This window comes from Microcaecilia unicolor, chromosome 10 (genome assembly GCF_901765095.1).
Source record: "Microcaecilia unicolor chromosome 10, aMicUni1.1, whole genome shotgun sequence".
NCBI lineage: Eukaryota > Metazoa > Chordata > Amphibia > Gymnophiona > Siphonopidae > Microcaecilia > Microcaecilia unicolor.
The window spans coordinates 217,024,791-217,047,440 of NC_044040.1; the positions used below are offsets into that span (position 1 = coordinate 217,024,791).

Sequence of the window (22,650 nt, forward strand, 5' to 3'; positions counted from 1 at the left end):
GCGGAGTCCTCTGTGAAAGTGCCCAAGTAGACTGAAAGCCATAACATGCTGCTAGAGGGACAGTGAAATAGTACAACTCGGGAACGAAGTCCATCAAGCCCAATACACAGACGGCAGGATTGGGAACACATGGACACATTACACTTCAGCACTCAGTGCAACTCCTCAAATTGGACCTAATTCTCAATCCACCAACCGTCCTACCTCTTTTCAAACCGTTTCCTACACATTCGGCCTGTAGAAACACATTCCCTCCGCCCCAAAGGACAAATCATCTAATTTAATCCAAAGATTTATATACCGCAAAATCCAACTTTAGAGCATAATATAAACACAACGATCTAAAAGAAATAAACAAGAAAAAAATACAATAAACATAAATTAACATAATAAAAATTACAATGACAGCCAATCATCTCATTAAACAAAAGAAACAGAAAACTACTGAGGTCACCCATTTCCCACCTAATTTTCAAAGGCATCAAAGCCAGGTGCCTCCTAGAGGTGCAGCTTCCCTTCCCAGCGGTGCCAGGAAATGACTGAAGTCCTAGAGGCCTACAGTGCGGGATGCACAGCTCCCTGCCCTTCCTTTAGCTGGCAGCTGAAAGTACACCCCACCTACTCTTTCAGGCTGGTTATATCTCTATCACAGTTGGGAACAGAGGATGATGGGCTGAAAGGAAGTCAAAAGACTTGGGAAAAGATCCTTCTCTCTTTTTACTATTTTCTTTCCTGTGTGATTTCTACTGACCTTTAACCTAGCAAATCTGTCATCGCTTCAGACACTGATGACTTATTTCCTCTTCTTAAATCCAAGGGTAACATGTATACCCTGATAAGCAATATTAGAGTGTAAAGCTGATAAGTGTGGTTGCTATCATCCTGGTTCAGTCTGACTGCAGCCCAGCCATTCTTTATGAATCACTTGAAACCTAAACCAACATTGAAAAATACAGCTTACATAGAAAACCTATGAAACCTACCTGGTTCAAACCTGACCTATCACTTTCAGAGCGTAGAAAATCCTGAGTCTCTTTACAAGACACCAATATAAGCAGAGCTGGGAAACCAGTAGCCTGACTTTTATGGGGATGATGGCTTGGATACCTTGCAAACGATCAAAACACTAGCTGGAGCCACTTGGTTGATAGATACATCTAATTGTCATTCTGGAAGGAGCAGTGCAAAAACACACACAGGTAGCAGCACACCAATCTCATTACACTGGTGAAAGGCTTTTCTGGAGCAATAATGATCCTTAGTGAAGAGTGGAATGTAACTATGGGGTAGGAAATGGGACAGTGCTAAACTGTCCAAATGTTGCCCCATATCACACAACTCTTCAATAATGCAACCTTCTGATCACTACTGAAAAGTGCTGAGGCCAACGAGCAGCCTAGTGACTGGAACACCTGGCTGATAACCAGGTAAGTACAGTTCAAATCCCACTGCTTATCCTTCTAATCTTGAGAAAGTCATTTAACCCTTCATTGCTTCAAGTACAAACATAGATTGTGTCTCCCCAGAGACAAGGAAATACCTAGTGTACTTGAAACGTAAACCACTTTGAACTAGTACTGAATCTCTCTCTGTCCAAAGGGGGTTACGCTGAAAGGTCCGATTCTGAACTGTGATATGCAAACACGACTGGCTGCATACACAGCAGTCCAGTCACCTAAGCATTTTGTTCTCATTTTACACTGTCAATTTGTTGGTGTTGAGATATATGACGACACTAGGAGACTGTACAGCGATGGACGTGAAAATATCCTACAGACAGACTTTACATTTTCCCACTACACAGTAGAATTACTGCTGTAAAAACTACTGTTGAATTCAAGCACACAAGTCTGCAACAAATTAGTTTTACTGCGCTTTGCCAATGCTTTAAATTACAAAAAGGATTCTTTTGACCACTGAATGTGAGGGCCACTGTCTAAACCTTAGATTAGTGATGCTAAGGTTGCACAAAAACATAGAGATGAAATACGTACAAGGACAGGCTTTGAAAAAACAAAGAAAAAGGACGGAAAATACTGTACTGTACACAGAGGGATGAATATCATACACTTCGCTGGACTAAATTAAAATCAATGGCCTGTAGCCAACACTAAGTCCTGTATAAGAGAGTCAATCCAACAACGAACAATAAATGCCAAAAGGTACAGGCAAGATGGTAACAAACGAGCGACACCGTTTTCCCAGAGGACCCAGATCAAGGTGAGCCATGGGACAGGTAAGTTCTTTCACCTGGAAATGCACCATGTGCCACCCAGATGTCACTCTGAAGCACGTTCCTTGAACAAAGCAGAAAGGAAATGAGTTGAACTTTCAGTCAGCCAAGAAAAGCAGAATCAAGCTATCAAAAAACACACACACAAGCAAACTGTGCTTCGCATAATTCCAAGCCCAAATTTTCACAAATCTCACCAACAATATTCATTTAGAATATAAATCTCTCTCTCCAGCATAACGCACTATTCAACTATCTTTGAAACAGGCTAAAAACACAAGACAAGCCAAGGGGTCAGGAGCACCGAGCTACACAAAATAGATAAATCATTAAGTTAATGGATGGTATTCAAAAATCTATAAACACAGAGACAGTTATCAGCAAACCAATTAAACCATTTCTCTTGCATCCAGAAAATCCAAGAAGAAACCATAGAACCAGAAGAAAAGAAAAGAAATTAGTGATTCCAACTAATTGTTTAATTACAGAAGTTAAAAGATGAAAAGATGACAGAAGACCTACAGAATTTGAATCCAATGTGAAGTTGGGAAGATGTAGAAAAGATTTTCAGGTTGCCTATTCTTAGGTATTTAGACTTGGAAAGTTTCTGTCTTTCCCAGTGCTTCTCCACCTTAGGTAGCTATTACTATGTAACTTTCCGGTGGAATCAAATACGTGCGTTTGTGTCACATGGAGGGGCATTTCTGATATGACGTCTAAGTCCAACTTTACATCGAGAAGGTAAATCTTATCCCAGTTGTGCATGCCATGGTAACATCAAGACTGGATTACTGCAATGCACTATACAATGGTCTGACTACAAAGGGCCTGCACCAGCTCCAGTTGATTCAGAATGCAGCAGCAAGACTCATAGAAGGTTGCAAGTGACGTGACCACATCATACCATTTTTGCAAATACTTCATTGGCCACCAGTACAATACAGGGCTAAATTTAAAACTATGTCTGATCTTCAAGGCCCTGAAAGGAAATGGCCCTGAGTATCTGAATAGGATGATCCTCCACACACCGCCAAAGACACTAAGGTCCTCCCAAGGACTTTCACTAACTACACCCTCTCCAAAAGACATTACACAATGTGATACCCGCAAGCAAGCCTTCTCCGGAGTAGCCCCCACACTCTGAAATGCATTGCCTCAAAGGCTCCGCTTAACAAAAGACTACCTCTACTTCAGGAAGCATGTGAAAGCTTGGCTTTTCAACCAAGCCTTTAATGGAAGAAGTAACTAACTTGTTAGTCTCACTCACACACACAAGGATTGACTCGGGCTGCACAAACTGCAGCAGGATATGTTTATCCACTCCTACCCTAGCTGAGATAATATTTAACCATCTCTCTGACCCCACGTGCAACTTTCTTCAAATCAATCACCTTACTTTCTAATTCGTCCTACTTTCTTACTCATCTGTATGTTACAACTTTGCCTTACTCTTCACTACCAATTATAATGTTCTAGTACATATTGCATATTTTCAAAGCACTTAGCCTTCCAAAGTTCCATAGGTTTCTATGGAACTTTGGAAGGCTAAGTGCTTTGAAAATATGCCTCATTGTGTTGTCATTGGAAGTAGTATACCATGCCGTACTTTGTATTGTTGTTCGAATATTTTTACTGCTGTAATTGTCTATTGCTCATGGTTGATCTATTCCTACTGGCCTTGAGTGAATTCCTTCAAAAAGGCGGTAAATAAATCCTAATAAATAAAGAAAAGGTGCGCTAGCATTTTTAGAGCGTGCACAAAATTAGCGCGCGCTGTGTAGGCGCCCATAGGAATATTGTAGACGCCTACACAGCACACGCTAAAAGCACTAACGTGTCTCTAGCGCAGCTCAGTAAACAGGGCACTATGTTTCTGCAGTACTAAATTATGATCAAAAGCATAATGCTAACGTTCTTATGAATCAAGAAGCAAGACAGAATAGTCATAAAAATATATCTAATTTAAAAATCAACAAGAAACAAGACATGACATGGGGTGTCCAGGCTGCTACGTTTACCAAGGTGTAGTAACGCTTCCTCCTAAGTATCATGAAGCTAAAAGATGTGTTCAACAACTGAAGGTAAAGACATTATGGACAGAGTCAACAACAACTTATATTTCCCTCTCAATGAGAATTTCTATGGCAGCCACACATCAGCTCAATCAGGCTGACTATTTTGGCAGTATGATCAATGAGCAACCACTTCTGCAATAGGTAACCCATTCTAAAAGCTGTCTGGAGGACAGCAGAATAATGGGCAACCTTTCATTTTGACAGGCCATTTATTCCCTAAAGCTAAACCACCATTAAAAGTAGAATAAAATGTGCAGCTCTAAGAGCGTGTAATGTACGAAGCTTACGAACGCTCAGCGTGGGATCAGATAGGACAGCGGGCAGCAGAGGCAAGCCAAGTCTCGGAGAAAAAATAAAATTCCAAGGTTGCTTCCAGTCACTCCTGGAAATCAATCATGTAGATTTCTCTAAAGGCTTGTGCACTGCCTCTCTTCAGGGCTTTGGAGCTAATATGGTCACAGTACATTTGCTTGTTCAAAACATTTTGGACCACAGCAATGAGAAACAAAAGACTGCATCTCCAATCACGTTTACAAGCTGCAAAAGAGTTGGGTGTTCGGATTGTGGTCAAATTTTTTTTTACCCTTCTCATTGCATCATATATTACTTTCTAATAAAAAAAATATTAATTTAAAGCATTTATACAAAAATCACAAAAAAATAACTGTTTTTCAAATAGTCTTTCACTACAAATATTTAAAAATATATATAACAATCTTAAAAGCTAAATGCACGGTGAAGAGTATAAACTGTGGCTACACAATAGTTCAATTTAGTTTATTCAAAACCTGATATCCTTTATTATAAGAAAAACAAAGCAGTTTGCAATCATACATCAATAAGAAAAAAAATGAATTACAATATTTCCATAGTAAACAACAGAAAAAAAAAGGAGAAAAATAATCAATGGACCATTTCAATCTGTGCAGGTTTATTAGAATAATTTGCATGCATTTCTGTATGAAATTGTGAATAATTTTAAAGCTCAAAATCTAACCTCTAAACTGTTAACACATAAAAGAAAAATCAGTTATTAAAATAAAACCACTGACCACTTATGCATTAATCACACGAATGGTTGACAGACACAAGCACCTTAAATTCCAGCTCACGAAGGCAGATGGAGACCACAGCTTTATTATACCTAGGACCTCCGACTGTAGGTTTTAACCACTGAGCACTGATAGAACACCCTAATGCAAAAAATTTAAATTAGGTTGTTTAAAACAGTAACAGCATTCAAAAATGTGTGGGATAAACACAAAGGAATCTTGCATGGAAGGCGTGAAATCAACCCAGCTCAGAGGTGATTAGATGGCGACACCAGTAGTTGGAGAACAAGGCAGACTTCTACAGTCTGCGCCACAATCGCGGCTGGAGAGATTTGAATGGGTTGGAGTGAGCTTCAGTAGTTGGAGAATAAGGCTATGGTCTGTGAGCTGAAAATGGCAAGGTCAAATCATGTCAAGTATGAATATGTAGTATCACATCACACCTTATTTTATGAGCTATAGGTAAGAGAATAATTCTTGGGGTCTGGGTGGGGGAGAAGACTCCTTCTTTCTGGGCTTGGAGGAATCGTATGCACGCATTAATGCTTTTGGAGCGTCAGTACGCCAGGTGCTACCCTAAACGCCTGAGGGTGTTTCCTGCAGTGTGGGATGTGTACATTTGGTCTTTGCCACATAGAGCCAGGAGTCTGATTCTTAACCCAAACTGATTTTCGGGCCTTGGTGGTGGTGCGAAGAGACTCTTTTCAAAAAAGATGGGCTGATTTCGAGGACTTGGGTTATATGTAGTGAGTACGGTGTGCAGCACACACTTCTCCCCCCCCCTTTTTTCCCTAGAATACGATTTATGAGTGTTGTTTTACGGGTCAGGGAGGGGAGAGGGAGGGTTGGAGGTGGGGACTGGGGGGGGGGGGGGGGGATGGGAAGAACTTCTGTAAATGTCTTTGATGACTACCCAATCATTTGTTTGTAATTCCTTATGGGAATTCAAAGCTGTGGTTTTTACAGCTGACTGGTTGTTTCTTATGTTGTGTCATCATTACAATCGTTGAACATAATAATGGAACGCTAGGACTAGATGGGGGAAGGTCATCAGAGTCCAGGCCTCCCCTTCTTCTATGTTGTCCTAGTGACTGTTTTTTTCTTTAACGTTTCCATTGGAACATACACGATTATGACTATTCATAGGGAGGTGAATGGGGGGGGGGGGGGATGACATGCATTGGAAATGATGAACAACTCACGACTGTTATTTGGATTCTTATTTTATTGTTTGTTCAATAAAATTTGTTTAAACATAAAATATTTTAATGTTTTAACATTTTAATAAAATTAATATTTTATTTATCCGTATATGGAATTACGAGGGAATGAGGGAGAAACACAAGGCGTAGATGATCAAAAACCTCAAGAATATTAGTTTAATAAAATACATAAAAATCTATAAATCATCAGAAATCTTGTACATAAATGAGTGGTAGTCCGTAACGTGACAAGACTCGACACAGCCAGACGAAATAATACAGACGCCAAACTTTGTACAAGCAGTATCTCCACATGTACTGAGATAAATATAGGACATGCCTGAACAGGACCTAGCCACCAGAGGGACCTCTTATGGTGGAAGGCTTATATAATGACCTGAAGGGAGCCACTAGAAGGTTCTCAGGAGTAGAAGCAGCCTGCTTAGATGGGTAGTGACCACTAGAAGGCATTCTGATGGAGGACACCTTTGTCAGGGCTATCATTGAGGCAGGGCTCCCCTTAGTGGCCTCTACAAAATAACACACAGATAGCTGGGCAGGGGGAGGGGCAGAAGCTACGAATAGTTCTCTTCAGAAGGCATGCCCATTGGATAAGTTTCTGTACCTTTTGCAGAACATAGGAGGAGTCCAGGAAGGGTGGGGTTGGTAGGAAGTAGCCCTTTAAAAATTGTCTTTTCCAAAGAAGAGAGCAGAAGGAGAAGGAGCCTTCCAAGAAGAATGCCAAGCAATTAATAACTGGACACCAAAAGAAAGGATCCATAAAGATGGGCTGGAAACCCCGGGGCTTGGACCCGAAAGAAGGTTCCCTAAAGAAAGACAAGGTACTTACCTGTAGTCCAGAACAATGGGAAGCATAAGGAACGTTGGTTTGGCCACAGTGTGGAGGTAACACTGTGAGCCTTGAAATAAGACTCTAATATCAACAGCCGGGGGTGGAGGACAGGATTGTAACATTGAGGTGAAGTGAAATCCTGTCCAAGGGGTGGTGGATGTTTTCATCTGAGACTCTCATCTCCCAGTGGAGGGCTCAGTTGAAGAGAGTGTACTGAATTGTTTGTTGACAGAAGAGTAACCCCTACAGAGTGGTTAGCAGAAGCTAATTGGAGTGGATTTGCATTTAGAATGGTTAATTTGCATATTCTGGGAAGCTGGCTGCTCAAGTATTGTACAACTGACCCACACATTCTCCCAGTGGAGGGTTCAGTTCAAGAGTGCTTGCAAAAGTGTTTGTTGCAAGAAGAATATCCCTTCAGAGTAACTAAAGTATAGCCCAAGAGAGAAGATCTGCCTTTTGAGTGGTTAATTTGTATATCCCATAAAGCCTATTTGTCAAGTGGTATTCCACAGATGTCGCATCACATGGCGCAAGGAGGGTAACAGAGCCACGAACTGTTACCGGGGAAGGCTTCAGAAGGGGGATATTGGATGAAATAACATATGTCTTATGATTATTCACCCTGAGTTAAAGGGGAACCTTGAACATTGACTTTGAAAGAGAAATAAAACACATGAAAGAGAACTCTCCTATCAATTCTTTTCTAGTGGAAGAGTTCAGGCTTCCTAGTACTTCATGTTGAAAAGGAGGGAATTCTACATGCTCACCTCCTATTAAAAGGAAAGAAGAGTTTCTGCCATACTTCCCTGGATAGGGAGAAGTGTTGTCAGGAAGAACTCAAGATGTCACTTCCAGTTGAAAGGGGAGAACGTCACAGTACAAATATGCAAGTAGTAGGTGATGCGTATGTAGCAGCCCATCAATCACAGTTCTATATAACCAGCTCCCTTAAAAGGACTCTGTATATCATTTGCCTGACTTCCCATATAGTTTAGTTTGACATTTGATAGAACCACCCTCATATAGTAATACCAAATAATTAATAACTCTTCTCTTTTTAAAATACCTCTCATTTCTTTGTATTGTGTCTTACTCCAAGTTTGAAAGGAAGGGCTTTCTCTTTGTTTCTACCTGCATTCACAAAAGCGAGTCTATACATTTCTAATCTCCCATCTACATTGCCTGGTTTTGTGTTAGAGAGTCTGTCTACACCGATTTTAATTAACTCTGCTATGACTTGGCTTCAAAGGAAATGGAAGGACTATTCTTTCAGTAAAATTCATTTCTTTTGTTTCCAATACTTTGTGACACTTATCCATGACAGAAAACATCCTAATTACAATTACAGCTGCAATTCATTATAATAGCTAAGGAATACAATTACCTTGTCAGTACAATTACCTTGTCAGTCAAAGCTGCTTGTTTTGTTTATAAATAAAAGTAGAAAGATTTTGAGACAAAATATAACGGCTATTTGGCAGCTTTTGGCACATTCCGTTTTCTCTCTTAATTGTGGGAAGGTTTCTTGATTAACCTGTGTAACGCACAGCTCCGCCTAGTAGCTGGCAGGAAAGTGTGTGATGTCTATTAGCTGACTGAAACGGATTGCAATCCTCCTCCTACCTGTCACTTTAGACTTTGCCAGCTACTGTCAATGATGAACTGGCAACCGCAAATGACAGCAGCTCCTCTCTAGGTCTTTAAACTGCCTACTGCAATTAAATCTCTTCTTAGCCAGGTATCTGTTTCCCAGAGCTGCCAGCATGATGTCCTCACAGCCAACAACTATGAGTCTCTCCTCAATAACTTGTTTAACGATGAAGTGCTGCTTTTGACAGGAGGGTCTTCTGTCACTACTAGAGCCAATTCCTCCTAACTATGTAAGATTTAATTGGAAGAACAGGCATATAAGGTCCTTGAACATTTCAGATTCTTACTGACCACTTTCCAGTCTGCTCCTCCACTTGCCAAGCAAGACTACTGCATCCATTTGAGAAACATCCTTGGCTCCAACCCTCATCATCTCTTTACCACACTGAACTCTCTCCTCAAAGTGCCTCTACCTCCAACCTCCCTTCACTTTCACCCCAGACTATGGTCTAGTACTTCCATGACAAGGTTCACAACATTAACCTTGAGTTGTCCATCAGATCACCTCTGTCTTTCCCTTCCCCTCAGAGACGTAGCCAGGTTTTGATCTCAGGGGGAGCAGACTTTTATAAAATAGGCGCCGGTTGGTGTCAGCTAGACAGCAGTGTCTGTGTTGTTGCTCAAGGGCTGTGGCGGGCACTGATTAATACAGGTTGTCTCTGTTGCGTCCTGCCTACAAGGAAACAGTAAGTTACATCAGGAGGAAGGACACAGAAGTGGTCCCTGGACTGGCCAGAGCAGGCAACCTGTTTTCTTAACTTCAAATAAAAATATTCAAATCGTGACCATCACCTCAGGAATAGCACACTCAGTCCTTCCACTACTAGACACCTTATTTAAATCAGATGGGCTTTTGTGTGGTGACTCTACAGGATGCGGAGACCACTAGTCTTCGGGATTTTTATTTTGGTTGACAAGGACCACCAAAGGCAGCCCTTGCCCCAGAGTGGCTGAGCCCACTTTCAAATAGGGCTAGACACTTTGCCATTCAGGTTTTCAGGCTATCCACAATGAATCTGCATGAAAAAGATTTGCATGTAATGGAGACAGTATATACAAATCAATTTCATGCATATTTAATGAGGATATCCTGAAAACCTAACTGGCAAGGGGGTACTCCAGGACCAACTTGGGAAACACTGCCCTAGAACACAAAACTTACCACCCCATAACAACCCTAAACCACCTATGAAAAGACAGTGCTATATATATTACACTGGGTTCTCGAGCACCAATATACCTACTATTGGGAAACTGGAACAAGCTGCACTGTTACACATTCCTACACAGACACTACATACTCACTTCACCTCAGTCGCACATGCAGAACATGGACAGACCCTCATCTATATAACATAAGAGTAGCCATACTGGGTCAGACCAATGGTCCATCAAGCCCAGTATCCTGTTTCCAATGTGGCCAACCCAGGTCACAAGCACCTGGCAGAAACCCAAACTGTGACAACATTCCATCCTACCAACCTAATACAGAATAGGGAGCCACAAAAATCAAAAACCAACAACAAAAGTTGAAGTAGAGACCCCCCTCCTCTCTGCCCAAGAAAACCAGACTCTATAAACAGTGCAATACTGGTAAAAAGAAACAGAAAAGCATTTTCTCCTGTACTTCGCAAAATAAACATAAAAAAATATACATTTTACAAAGCAGGTACATCTCAGTCCTTACAAAGTATTAAATAAAAATAATTTTTTCTACCTTTGTTGTCTGGAAATTTGGCTTGTCCCAGTCTTTTTTTCCCATGTTCCATGAGTCAGCCTTACAAATTCTTTTCCAGGTTGGCCTTTCCATTTCTTCTCTCTCCTCTTGTCTTCTTCCTTTTCCTTCGCTACATCTATTTGGCACTGATCTTTCGTTTTATGTCCCCACTGTCAAATAGCTATGTATAGAGCTCCCAAGTGATCCAGTTCCAGAAGGGAGATTTTTCAACCAGTCCAAGTGTGAACTCTTATCCCACATTCATGTGGGATTTGCAGTCCCTGATTCTACCCATCAAAATCTGTGCTGCAGTACATCCAAAATGACTTAAGAAAATGCACTCGGACCCCTGCAGGGTTGCTAATCTGAAGATATCAGAGATGTGCATTTTCAAATACTGTCATATTCCTAATATCAAATTCAAAATAAATACCTTTTTCTACTGTTAGAACAATTTATTTTTTCAATTGCTTTGGTCCCACTGTCTCTTTTCTGGTTTTCTCTGTTTCTTCTGTCTCCAAGTGCACCATCCTTCTTTCCTCTGCATCACTATTTGTCCTGTCCAGCATCTCCCTTCTGTGTCCCTTGTCCCTACCCCCAAGTTCAGCATCTGCCCTGTTTCCCCATCTCACCTCTTTTTCAGCACTAGCCTTCCTGGTCTCATCTCCCCCTTTTCTAGCATCTGCCCTCCTGGTGTCCCCATCTTCCCCCTTTTCCAGCATTACCTCCTTGTCCCCATATCACCATTCCCCCTTCCAGTAGTGCCCCTCTGTGTCCCTATCTCCTCCCCCCTTTCCAGTAGTGCCCCTCTGTGTCCCTATCCAATCTCAGTTTTCCCTTCCCAGTGAAGCCATCATCGCCATACTCTCAAAACAAAGCAAGCAAACCTAAGAGCTGCTCCATCCACGTTGTCACTCTTTATTGTTGGTAGCATTTGTATTTAATCTCACTTATATTTTCAAACATGGCAATTTGTGCAGTATACGGATGTACACAGAAAAAGTATAATAATGGAACTTAGGTAGAGTAGTAATTTGTTGTAAATCGTAATCAGTGTGTCATTTGGAGGGGCTGGTTATAGAGGCACCCTAGCACGTGTTATACTCGTGCAGAGATTTTTTTTTTCTCCTGGTAAAGGCCACTAAACCAGAATATAAGAAAGCCAATGGACTGCATTAGGGGCTTATAGCCCATTTAGTTATGTTTAAACAAAAGAGATCTGCATTAAAAACATATTTATTTTTATTTTGACCTATAAAACCACTTGTCCCTGAAACATACCTAAAAACAGAATAATCCATTTGTATATCTAAAATGTAAATTCCTACAAATGAGATGATGTGAAAATGTGATTCCATGTGTGTTGGCGTATCATTCAATACCTCTTAGGAATATACAAAAAAAAAGGACCTGAAATAAAGGATACACTGACCTTCCATTGCTCCTTAGGAAGCAGTTTCACCACCACAACATCGCCGTTAAGAGCTCTGTTCCTTGAAACAACTCCATCAATAAAAATATCTCGAGTTCCATCCTGCAGAAGAGAAAAAAGAAGATCAACCACCCAATCCAGTCTGCCCAGTTATTCATGATCACAATGCCAGAATACATGCCAGCTGCCAGAATGTAACTTCCTGTGAGATACCTCTCTTCAATCCAGATGGTCCTTGTGTCTTCTGCCTTTGTATGCCCCAGTCTTGGTTAGAGGAGTATAAAAGAATCCCACTTAGACCCTCCAGCAACCCCTCCTTTTCTCATGCTCATCGACAAAGCTCTGAAATAGTCCAAATCAGTGGTTCACAGCCCCGTTCATTAGGACACACCCAGGAAGTCAATCTGGTTTTCAAAATAGAGCTAAGATAGATTTCCAAGCAGAAGACGGAGTGTATGTATATCTTTCTTATGCATATTTACTTGGATATCCTAAAACTCCCAGAGACAGCCGACAATCAAGGATCTAAGTAAGCAGCAATTCTAACGTGGCTGTTGTCTAAATACTGATCTCATACATCTCCCGTGTAGGCTGCCAGACAGACGCTGCTATATGTGACTACATTTCCACTTGAATAGATATAGGAAAATGGCAACATCTAGAGATACGAGAATACTAATGCCCAGAGAATGGAAAATAAAACTTCCAGATCTAGAAACGAGACCAACTTAGATTTAGTGGCAGTCATGGAGATAAGGTACTGGAATATAATTACACTGGGCTATAATCTACTCAGAAAAGAGAAGCCCGAGAGCTTGTCTTAATGGGCCCCAATTAACCGCAAACAGGGCCTATTCACCCAAGGCATGTGCGGTTGGCTGCTGGCAGGTCCCGGGCAATGGCAATAAGGCACATTTAAACACAAACAGTTTGCCCACCAACCTACTGGCTAGGAGATAGGGTAGGCAGTGAGGTGTAGGCTGGTCTCTGGTTCTCCTTAAAGGTTGTCCCCCCTGAAGGATCAGAGCGTTCCTTCTCCTTGGAGGCAGTTTACCCTCCCACCCATTCCATTTTTTGTATGGTTTGATTATGGGGTTTTGCTTATTTTTGTGTTCAGGCTTATTTACAGGTGGTTGGCTTTGGGTTTTCGCAGCTGCAAAAATCCAGAGCTACAAGAGTGATGGCTCATGGGGGATGAGCCTGGTTATTAAGAGGGCGGGGCGGGAGACCCAGTTCACGGGTGTGGAGGTTCACACCTGCATCAGGGCTCTTGCTGGCAGGACAGAGCTGGAAGAAAATTAGCAGCGATCTACTGGGAGTGGATTTGCTGCTCTGTTGACACAGGAAACAGCGGCTGGATTTTTTTTTTTTATATTTCTACAATCGATGGCTGTAGCAATGTTTAAAGGTTCCACGTTAGGAGTCACTGACCAAGAAAGGGATCTCGGCGTCAATGTTGATGATACGTTGAAACCTTCTGCTCAGTGTGCCGCCGCGGCTAAGAAAGCAAATAGAATGTTAAGTATTATTAGGAAAGGAATGGAAAACAAAAGTGAGGACGTTATTCTTACTGTACACCGCCTTGAGTGAATTCCTTCAAAAAGGCAGTAAATAAATCCTAATAAATAAATAAATAAATAAAATAAAATAAAATAAAATAATGCCTTTGTATCGCTCCATGGTGCAACCACACCTTGAATATTGTGTTCAATTCTGGTCACTGCATGTCAAAAAAGATATAGTGGAATTAGAAAAGGTACAGAGAAGGGCAACGAAAATGATAAAGGGGATGGGACGACTTCCCTATGAGGAAAGGCTGAAGTGTCTAGAGCACTTCAGCTTGGAGAAGAGAGCTGATGGGAGATATGATAAAGGTCTGTAAAATAATGACTGGAGTGGAACGGGTAGATGTGAATCGTTTGTTTACTCTTTCCAAAAATACTAGGAAGTATGCGATGAAGCTACAAAGTAGTAAATTTAATACTAATCAGAGAAACTTTTTCTTCACTCAATGTGTAATTAAACTCTGGAATTCGTTGCCAGAGAATGTGGTAAAGGCAGTTAGCATAGCAGGGATTAAAAAGGGTCTGGATGGCCATAGACCATTATTAATTTGACTTGAGAAAATCCACTGCTTATTTCTGGGATAAGCATCATAAAACGTATTGAGCTTATCTGGGATCTTGCCAGGTATATGTGACCTGCATTGGCCACTGTTGGAAACAGGATACTGGGCTTGATGGACCTTTGGTCTGTCCCAGTGTGGCAATACTTATGTACTGTTTCTTTCCCTCCCAGTCCAGTCTCTGTCTCTCTCTCCACCGTATCCCACCCCCAAGCTTGGGTCCAGTATCTCTCCGTAGCTGCCCCAACCAATGTAGCTTCCCATCCACGCAGCAACAAGAAGCTGCATCAGAGAGAAGGACTACCCAAGAGCTGGCCAAAAGCAGCCTGGTTTAATCTCTGTCAATGAAGACAGCAAGCCCGGAGGACCAGGGAGAGAAAGGGAGGTAGGTGGGAAGGTCACACAAGTGTTAATTTTAACATGCATGCATTAAATGTGCAGTGTGAGTGTCTCTCTATCCATCCAAATAAATACATGCATCCACAGAGGGGGACTGATTCCAGGGATAATGTTATAAAGGATGCCAAGCAGGTGCATACTTGTACACCACTCAGGGGTATATGCATTGGGAGTGGGGTTGAGCAGTGTTATGTGAACATGTAGGTTATAAGATAATACACACGTAAATGTCTACATTTACACCTGCTCCTCAGCTGCATTTGACCTGTTTTTTTATATTGTTATTTTATCAAGGCCCACGGGTACCTACATGACTTTATACAACAGGGGCCTGCAGCTCATTAAGATTAACTATATAACCATTTGATAACTGAACAGTCTCCACTTGATGAAGATGAACTGATAAGTGGAGGAGTAGCCTGGGGGTTAGTGCAGTGGACCTTGATCCTGGGGAACTGGGTTCGATTCCCACTGCAGCTCCTTGTGACTCTGGGCAAGTCACTTAACCCTTCATTGCCCCAGGTACAAAATAAGGACCTATATATACTATGTAAACCGCTTTGAACGCAGTTGCAAAAACCACAGAAAGGCAGCATATCAAGTCCCATTTCCCTTTCCCCTTCTCCGAGGGTAGGTTTTATTCAGTACCTTAACTTATTCATCTAAGAAAGGGTGCACAATCACCCTGTAAAAAAATAAGTAAGACACAAAAAGTCCCTTGAACGAGCAACATGTGAATTCCCAAACAAAGACAGACGCATTCATGTACTGCACTAAAAAATCTACTGTAGTCTTTAGCTGGATTTCTGGCAGCCAAGGGGTGTAATAATCATACAGACTACTTTTCTGGTTTAATGACTAGGTAAAGAAGCACTTCTAGGTATGAAACCAGAAAGGAAAAGAACAGAGACAACGAGGAAAGCCACAACCATGAGCAGACGTAAAGAGTGACTCACAAAACACACAAATTCAGCAGTTAAGAATCAACCTATATAAATTAGCCTTGAATATTCAGTTTAGAACAGTCTCTAATGTTGCTGACTGTGCTCTGGAGCAAAGCAAAGAGCAAATTCCTACCAGGTCTTCTGGACATCTCGATTTGCAGCAAACATTTAATCATGGATGACATGGACAATATTTCCCCTTAATTATTTACTGGTATCTAGGGATAATATGGTGTTCTATAAAATCTGCTGCACTTTATTTTTGCACCTAAGCACTTTAAAATATAAAACAAAGCCTGCTTGGAAAAATGTGACCTGCAGCTCCCTTAGTTGACTATCATTCAATAATTCCCCTGAATGAGTGAGACACGATTGTTCACGATGGATCCCTTTCACTTTCTCCACCACTCTATCACGAATCTGTAGCACACTGCCTTAACTAAAGGTACCCAGGAACTTATTTACATACTTTTTGGAAAGAGAGCTATTTTGAGTTTGCTGAGTTAAAGTGAATCTGCCTCCGATTACAGTAATTGAGGTAGTCTGAAAACTACTAGATGATAAGTCCAAATTCCACCTTTCCCAATACCTTAAACATAAGTTCCAGGCTACATGATCAAATGTTTTCTCCTTGTTGATCAAAAGCAATAAGAAGACAGGTGGGGGAAGAGAGGTTGGTGGTTGGGAGGCGAGGATAGTGGAGGGCAGACTTGTACGGTCTGTGCCCTGAAAAAGGCAGGTACAAATCAAGGTAAGGTCAGAGCCGGAGGTGGGAGGCAGGGATAGTGCTGGGCATACTGTCTGTGCCAGAGCCGGTGGTGAGAGGCGGGGCTGGTGGTTGGGAGGCAGGGATAGTGCTGGGCAGACTTGTACGGTCTGTGCCCTGAAAAAGGCAAGTACAAATCAAGGTAAGGTATACACATATGAGTTTATCTTGTTGGGCAGACTGGATGGACCATGCAGGTCTTTTTCTGCTGTCATCTACTATGTTACTATGTATGCTGTTCTTGGGCTACCCAGATTAAGTTCAACATTTTCCAGATGTTATCGTCCACTTGGCATCCAATGACTTTATGAAGCCTAACATCTAAATTCAGCAGAGATAAGGGCCTAAATGATCCACCTAGCAGCTAGCGTCTGCCTGGTTTAGGGATAAATTCCCATGCAACTTGCTGTCTCTGCTAACTGGATTTTCCCTAATCTCCATATTAAATAGTATTATAAAATTTGGCAGTATACCTATCCAGGCCTGGCGCCATGTCTGCTTTCAGGAGTTTAATTGCTAGCCAAATTTCTTCAAGTCCTACCAACCTCTTCTTCTCAGAGGGACATAAAAGGATCAAATACAAGGAAAAATTATGTCCTACCTGATAATTTTCTTTCCTTTAGTCACAGCAGACCAATCCAGAGTCTTATGGGTTATGACCATCTACCAGCAGGTGGAGATAGAGAGCACCAAATTGAACTCTGCCACATAGGACGGTATGCTCCTTGGTCAGTCAGTATTTCTCATAACAAAGAAGGAGGAATAAAGAAAACATTTCTCCCTCCTCACAGAAATTAGGCATAAACCTGTCAACTAGCAGAACTATGCACAGGCAACCACAGCAAGAAACCTAAGCATAGAAACAGACTGAACTAATAGTGTCAGCTTCGTGAAAGGGTGGGACTGAAAATTATCAGGTAAGACAAATTTTCCTTCCTTGTCATCAGCAGTAGATGAATCCAGAGACTTGCGGGATGTAGCAAAGCAGTCCATAAGTAGGATGGGAACCAGACACAGCCTCGGAAAGAACCGACGCCCCGAAGGATGTCTTAGACCTAGCCGAACCCATCAACTGGATGACGTCCGGAAAATGTGCAGAACAATGACCATGTAGGGGATCTTCATAGAAAAGAAGGAAGAGGTGATGCACCTAAAGGACATATGCACAAGCAATAGGCACCTGACTCCAGCGAGCTATGACTGCATATGAGGCTGCACTGCCCTGACTGGGGCCCACCAGTAGCAGGAAGGGAGACTATGCCCTGATATGCATCGGTGGCCTGAAGGTACCAGAAAGGTCCACAGCAACCATGATATAAAGCAGCAGATGGAAACTCAAAGGATGATTTTCCTCCCAAAGAAAAGAATGGCTGATTAATGGAAGTGTGGATACCACCACAGGCAAAAATGGCAGGACCGTGCTGAGAGTCACCCTTGACTCTGAGACACGAATAAGGGGTCTGCACAGAACACTGTCAGGATTTCAAAATAGCGATGGAACCAAGCAAAAAATGCTGAGCTGGACTCACGCTGACCATGCGAAGATGGAGCCAGTTGAACATGAAGTCACAGGAGAACTCCAACACAAGACAGGAAGGATCCTATCACACGATAGGGCTGAGGTCCAGGAAAGGGTGAGACTGCATCTCAAACTCAGAGCAAAGCAGAACCCTATAGACATAAGATGAGCTGAAATACGACCCCAGCTAGTGACATTCCACACAAAAAGGACTGTGTTGCAAACTACAGAACACCAGAGGCCTGTTCCCCAGCTAGAACAGATTCCTCAACAAAGTGGGAAAATCAGAGACAAGGAGCAGTGCTCCATAATCAGAGATGGAGCTGAACTATGCATCCAGAGACGGAGCTTTGGACAACTCCAAGGATGAAGCTATAAGGCATAACCAAAGGGCAATCCACTTCCTGCTCACCTCATGCTCAGAGGTGGAGTTGGGAATTCATGCAATGAAGCAGCTGTGCCCCAAAACCCAGGAGGAAGCTGTGTCCCATAGACAGAGATCGAGCCAACTGTACTACAGCAATATGAAAGCAGCAGATATGAAGCCATGCTCTACACCCCAAGATAGTGCTATGATCCATATTCATAGATGCAGCCTTGCTAATTATCCAAGACAAAGCCATGCCCAACAGGCAGCGATGGAGCCGCACCTCGCCATCAGAAATGGAACTGTGCCACACAAAGGAGCCATGGCCACCAGGCACAGGAAGGGGTATTCAGAGTCAGGACTAGGGCTGAATTCCACACAGAAAACAGGGGGGTTTGCTCCCCATTCAGATATGGAGCCATTCCAATCAACAGAGATGAAAGATCCGAACTGAGACTGGGACAGTGAAGCAAAAGTGAACCATACTAGATATGGTGTAGCCAGAACTGTGCTTCACAGCCAAATACAAACAGCACAGCAAGTGGAAAGGGGAAACCGTGCTGTACAGACAGCGATGGAACCCCAATCCACATGTACCAATGGAAGAAGTTCAACAGCCATGAAAGAACCGAATTCTGTCAATATCATAGAGTCATAAGCTAGCCAAGTAGCAGTAGCCATACACTCGGCTGAAGCTGTCACTGTGAGGCAAAGGCTGACAATGGCCACAGGAACTGCCGGAGGCTGACACAGCTGGAGCTGCTAGCAGTGAAGGACTGCCTATAGAAATAAAAAGAGACAACTAGGCGGCCTGCGTAGCCCCCAACAGGAGAGTTGGGGGCTAAGCAGCGGCCACAAATAGGAAGGTGAAGGCGCCAAACTGTCTTCTGCTGATCAGCAGCAAAATAAAAAAACCAGAAGGCTGCAACCTACCAGCCGCCCAGGGGACATCCCACCTGGAACTTACTCAGAGCCACAAGGCTACAGTGACCCAAAGGTCAATACTGCAAGCGCTAAATAATCTGAAGGGCGATAGCCCATGCTGGAACGGCCCTAAGGTGGCTAAAGGTGAAGACAGCTGAAAGGCAGAAACGCCACCGTATGCTGGTCGAAGTCCACAAATGCAGTCGGGAGCTGAAGGCTGACAACGCAGCAAGGGACTGAAAAATAGGTCACACAACTTGGAGGCTAAGGCTCTCAACGCCATATGGCATTGCTGTCTTAGACAGGACATGCCAGGATGACCGATGTACCACAAAGGCAGCCAATGCAACAGCGTACCACTAAATGCTCATGCGGACACGGACTGCCAGCTTTCCCCACATCAGAGAAGAAAAATGGCCATGCCTCAGCAAAAAGAAAAAAAACAGTCGAACTGACATAGAGCCCCCAACTACCCAAACAAGAAACCCCACAATCCAGTACCTGGAGTAAACGTAGCAGTAGAACTCAAATGCCCCTGCAATCTTCAGCACAAGCTGAAGGCTGCCTACGCAGTCGGGAAAGAGCAGGCCAGTCAACCGTGAGGAGACGATGCCCCTTAGCTCAAGGTGAGAAGGAAATACACTCCCTCCCAGGAAAAGAGGTCAGCCCTCGACAGCACTGCCAGGGCCAAGGCCTCAGAAACAGACTGAAAACGCAACTGGGAGGAGTAGCCTGGAGAAGGCCACCAAAGAAAAGGCTGCATGGGCAGCCAAGAGTGAGCTGGGAGCAGCAAGGTCCAGGCTTCTTCTGTATGGGAATTCACTGTGCACGGAGTCGTCAAGGCCTGAAATCACAAAGGCAGACGAAAAAAAAACCCCTGCCACATCAAGGGAACTGGCGCCATCCACACCACAACAGCCTGAAGGCTGCGAAGACAGAAAAGGAGAAAGAGCAATCCCTTATTGCAGCCCGAGACCAAAATGGCTGCTGCCGAATGAAGAGAGGAACTGTAAAAAAAAAAAAAAAAAAGCTCCCACGTTGGCCCAATGATACTGTCCCGAAAACACAGGCAAACCCACACACAAGCTGCTCATAAAGTGTATCTGGGTTTAAAAAAAGGTTTGGAGAAGTTTCTCGAGGAAAAGTCCACAGTCTGCTACTGGGACTGAAATGGAGAAAGCCTGGAAGCATGGAATCTTGCCAGGAACTTGTGACCTGAAGAGGATACGGGGCTACATGGACCATCAGTCTGCCCCAGTATGGCTATTCTTATATACTTATGATCCTCCCATCTTGATCTCTACTTCCTCCACCCACCTGTCTATTTCACCAATGTAATTCCGCACCCCAGCAATTCTCTCCATAATTTCTTCTGTAATCTCAGTGAGGTCCCGCTTTAAAGCTCAGAACCACTCTTGCACATCTGTCTTGAAGTCTTCCTCCCCCAAATTCTCCTCACGATCTGCACCCTGCTTCTCACTCATGTGCTCAGCCTCTGCCATTACTCCTACCTCTCCCCAGGCAGACCCTGTACTTGAGTGTACTCCTTAAGATGTACTGCTCTTTTACACTGAGATATACTCGCTAAACTCTCAGAAGGCTCACTTACCTGATGCAGAGAGCACAGATCACTTGCTCACTAGAGGCTTTGACTTATTTCTCAGGTGCCCATTGCAGGCAGCGATGTCACTTCATCAGTATAGTGGCAATGTTGAGTAAAGCTAAATGATTTACACGTATATAAAATAGAGGCGTAATATAAAATTCAGACAACACAGAGAGTGGAACTTAAGAAGAAGGGAAATCACATAAGGAGATGCATTACATACAAACAGAACAGAAATGGGTAAGAGGGAAGACAAAGTCGAGGCCATGCCACAGCACAGCACGAACTTAAGCAAGGCTGCCAGCAAGAACTACTGCTGGAAGACGGCTTTCAAAGAGGACTTAAACATCTTATGTGAAGTCAAAAGTTATAGAATTGCCCCGATAGGGACCCGAGTGACAGAGTGAGGGGGATCACTACACAAGACTTGTGACAATAGAATGCAGGGGCAAATGGGCAGACTGGGTGGGCTTCAGTGGCCCTTTTCTACACAGGTATACTTTTTCCTTTAGTACTTTTAAATTAAAAGTACAAAGGTTAATGGAAATGATTGGTTACTGGAAGGAGGGCTTTAAAAGTCGGACTTGACGTTCGCCTTTACGGTATTTTGAAAGCCACATTGAGCCTGCTAATGGGTGGGAAAATGTGAGATACAAATAAATAAATAAATAAATAAAATCTCTTCCAATTGGGTGTAGTACAGTTACTCCTTCCAGGAAGCTGAGTGGCCCAGACAGCTGCCCAACTGCAGCCTCCCGTGACAAGATGCAGAAAAATTGCTAAACCCTTTGAAGCCCACAAAAAGCTCCAGATTTCTGCACATGTTCTGGCCTCTTCTCCTCCCGATACTTCTCCCACTAAGAATCGCCCATCCATGCCACCATTTCCAGATGAAAGTCCCTCTTGCTTTATGCATTCCAGTGCATTTCTGTTGACTGCGGTACATTGTGAGGGATAAACGTTTCTCCCATGCTACCTGCAAAAGTACGATATTAAATACCAAAGATACGCCTGGTCAAATAACTGGAAGGTTAAACAAGTGAAATAATGCCTAATGTTTACACACACATTATGTAACAAGAGGAAACAAAGCAACAGGTTCAGCTGGTGACTGGGGAGACACATACGCACGTTACACGTATCAATCAAATACGTTCCAAATCCTCATAAAACCACACTTCTAATTTTTTATTTTATTCACCTTTTGAACTACATTTTCCATCACCCATTCAATATGTTCCCATCATAAAACCGTATGAGCACATAATGCTGTAACGCTGAGGTCTGGGAAGCCTCTTCAGGTGCTTGCGGAGAGTAAGTTATAAATCAGCATTGTGGGCTTCCAACTATCCTGTCAGTGTCCAATAACAGCAGCCCCAAGAGACGAATCCATTTGTTCACCTGCTAATTTATTTATTTATTGCATTTGTATCCCACATTATCCCACCTATTTGCAGGCTCAATGTCCCCAGAAGACCTCAAATGTTTTGTTTTTATCTCAGCTGCCCTCTGCTATTCCCCACAGAGTGAACAAAGGAGCAGAAGAGAAAAACCATATATACTTAAGGTGGTGGTTTGGGGTTTTGGTTTTTTGCTGGGTTTTTTTTTCCTTTTTCTGAAAGAAGTATTGCTGAAGTCCTGGTCATGTCTGTTCAGCTGTCTTGTCCCTCTAGTGGTCCCGTCATCATGAGAAAATAGCCGGACAGATATTGCTGAAATTTGATGGGTGGTACATGCAAAGCAGAGGAATGTCACCTCAGAAAAGGCAAAACGATCCCATCAC

General features: G+C 42.8%; 1 protein-coding gene across 1 annotated transcript in view; it reads right to left on the reverse strand.

The window, feature by feature from the left end:
* DIS3L2 (DIS3 like 3'-5' exoribonuclease 2) overlaps positions 1-22,650 on the reverse strand; it is a 226,787-nt gene that overhangs the window by 177,065 nt on the left and 27,072 nt on the right. Inside the window, 1 exon segment of the mRNA XM_030216582.1 lies at positions 12,218-12,319. Coding sequence (XP_030072442.1) covers positions 12,218-12,319 — 102 coding nt within the window.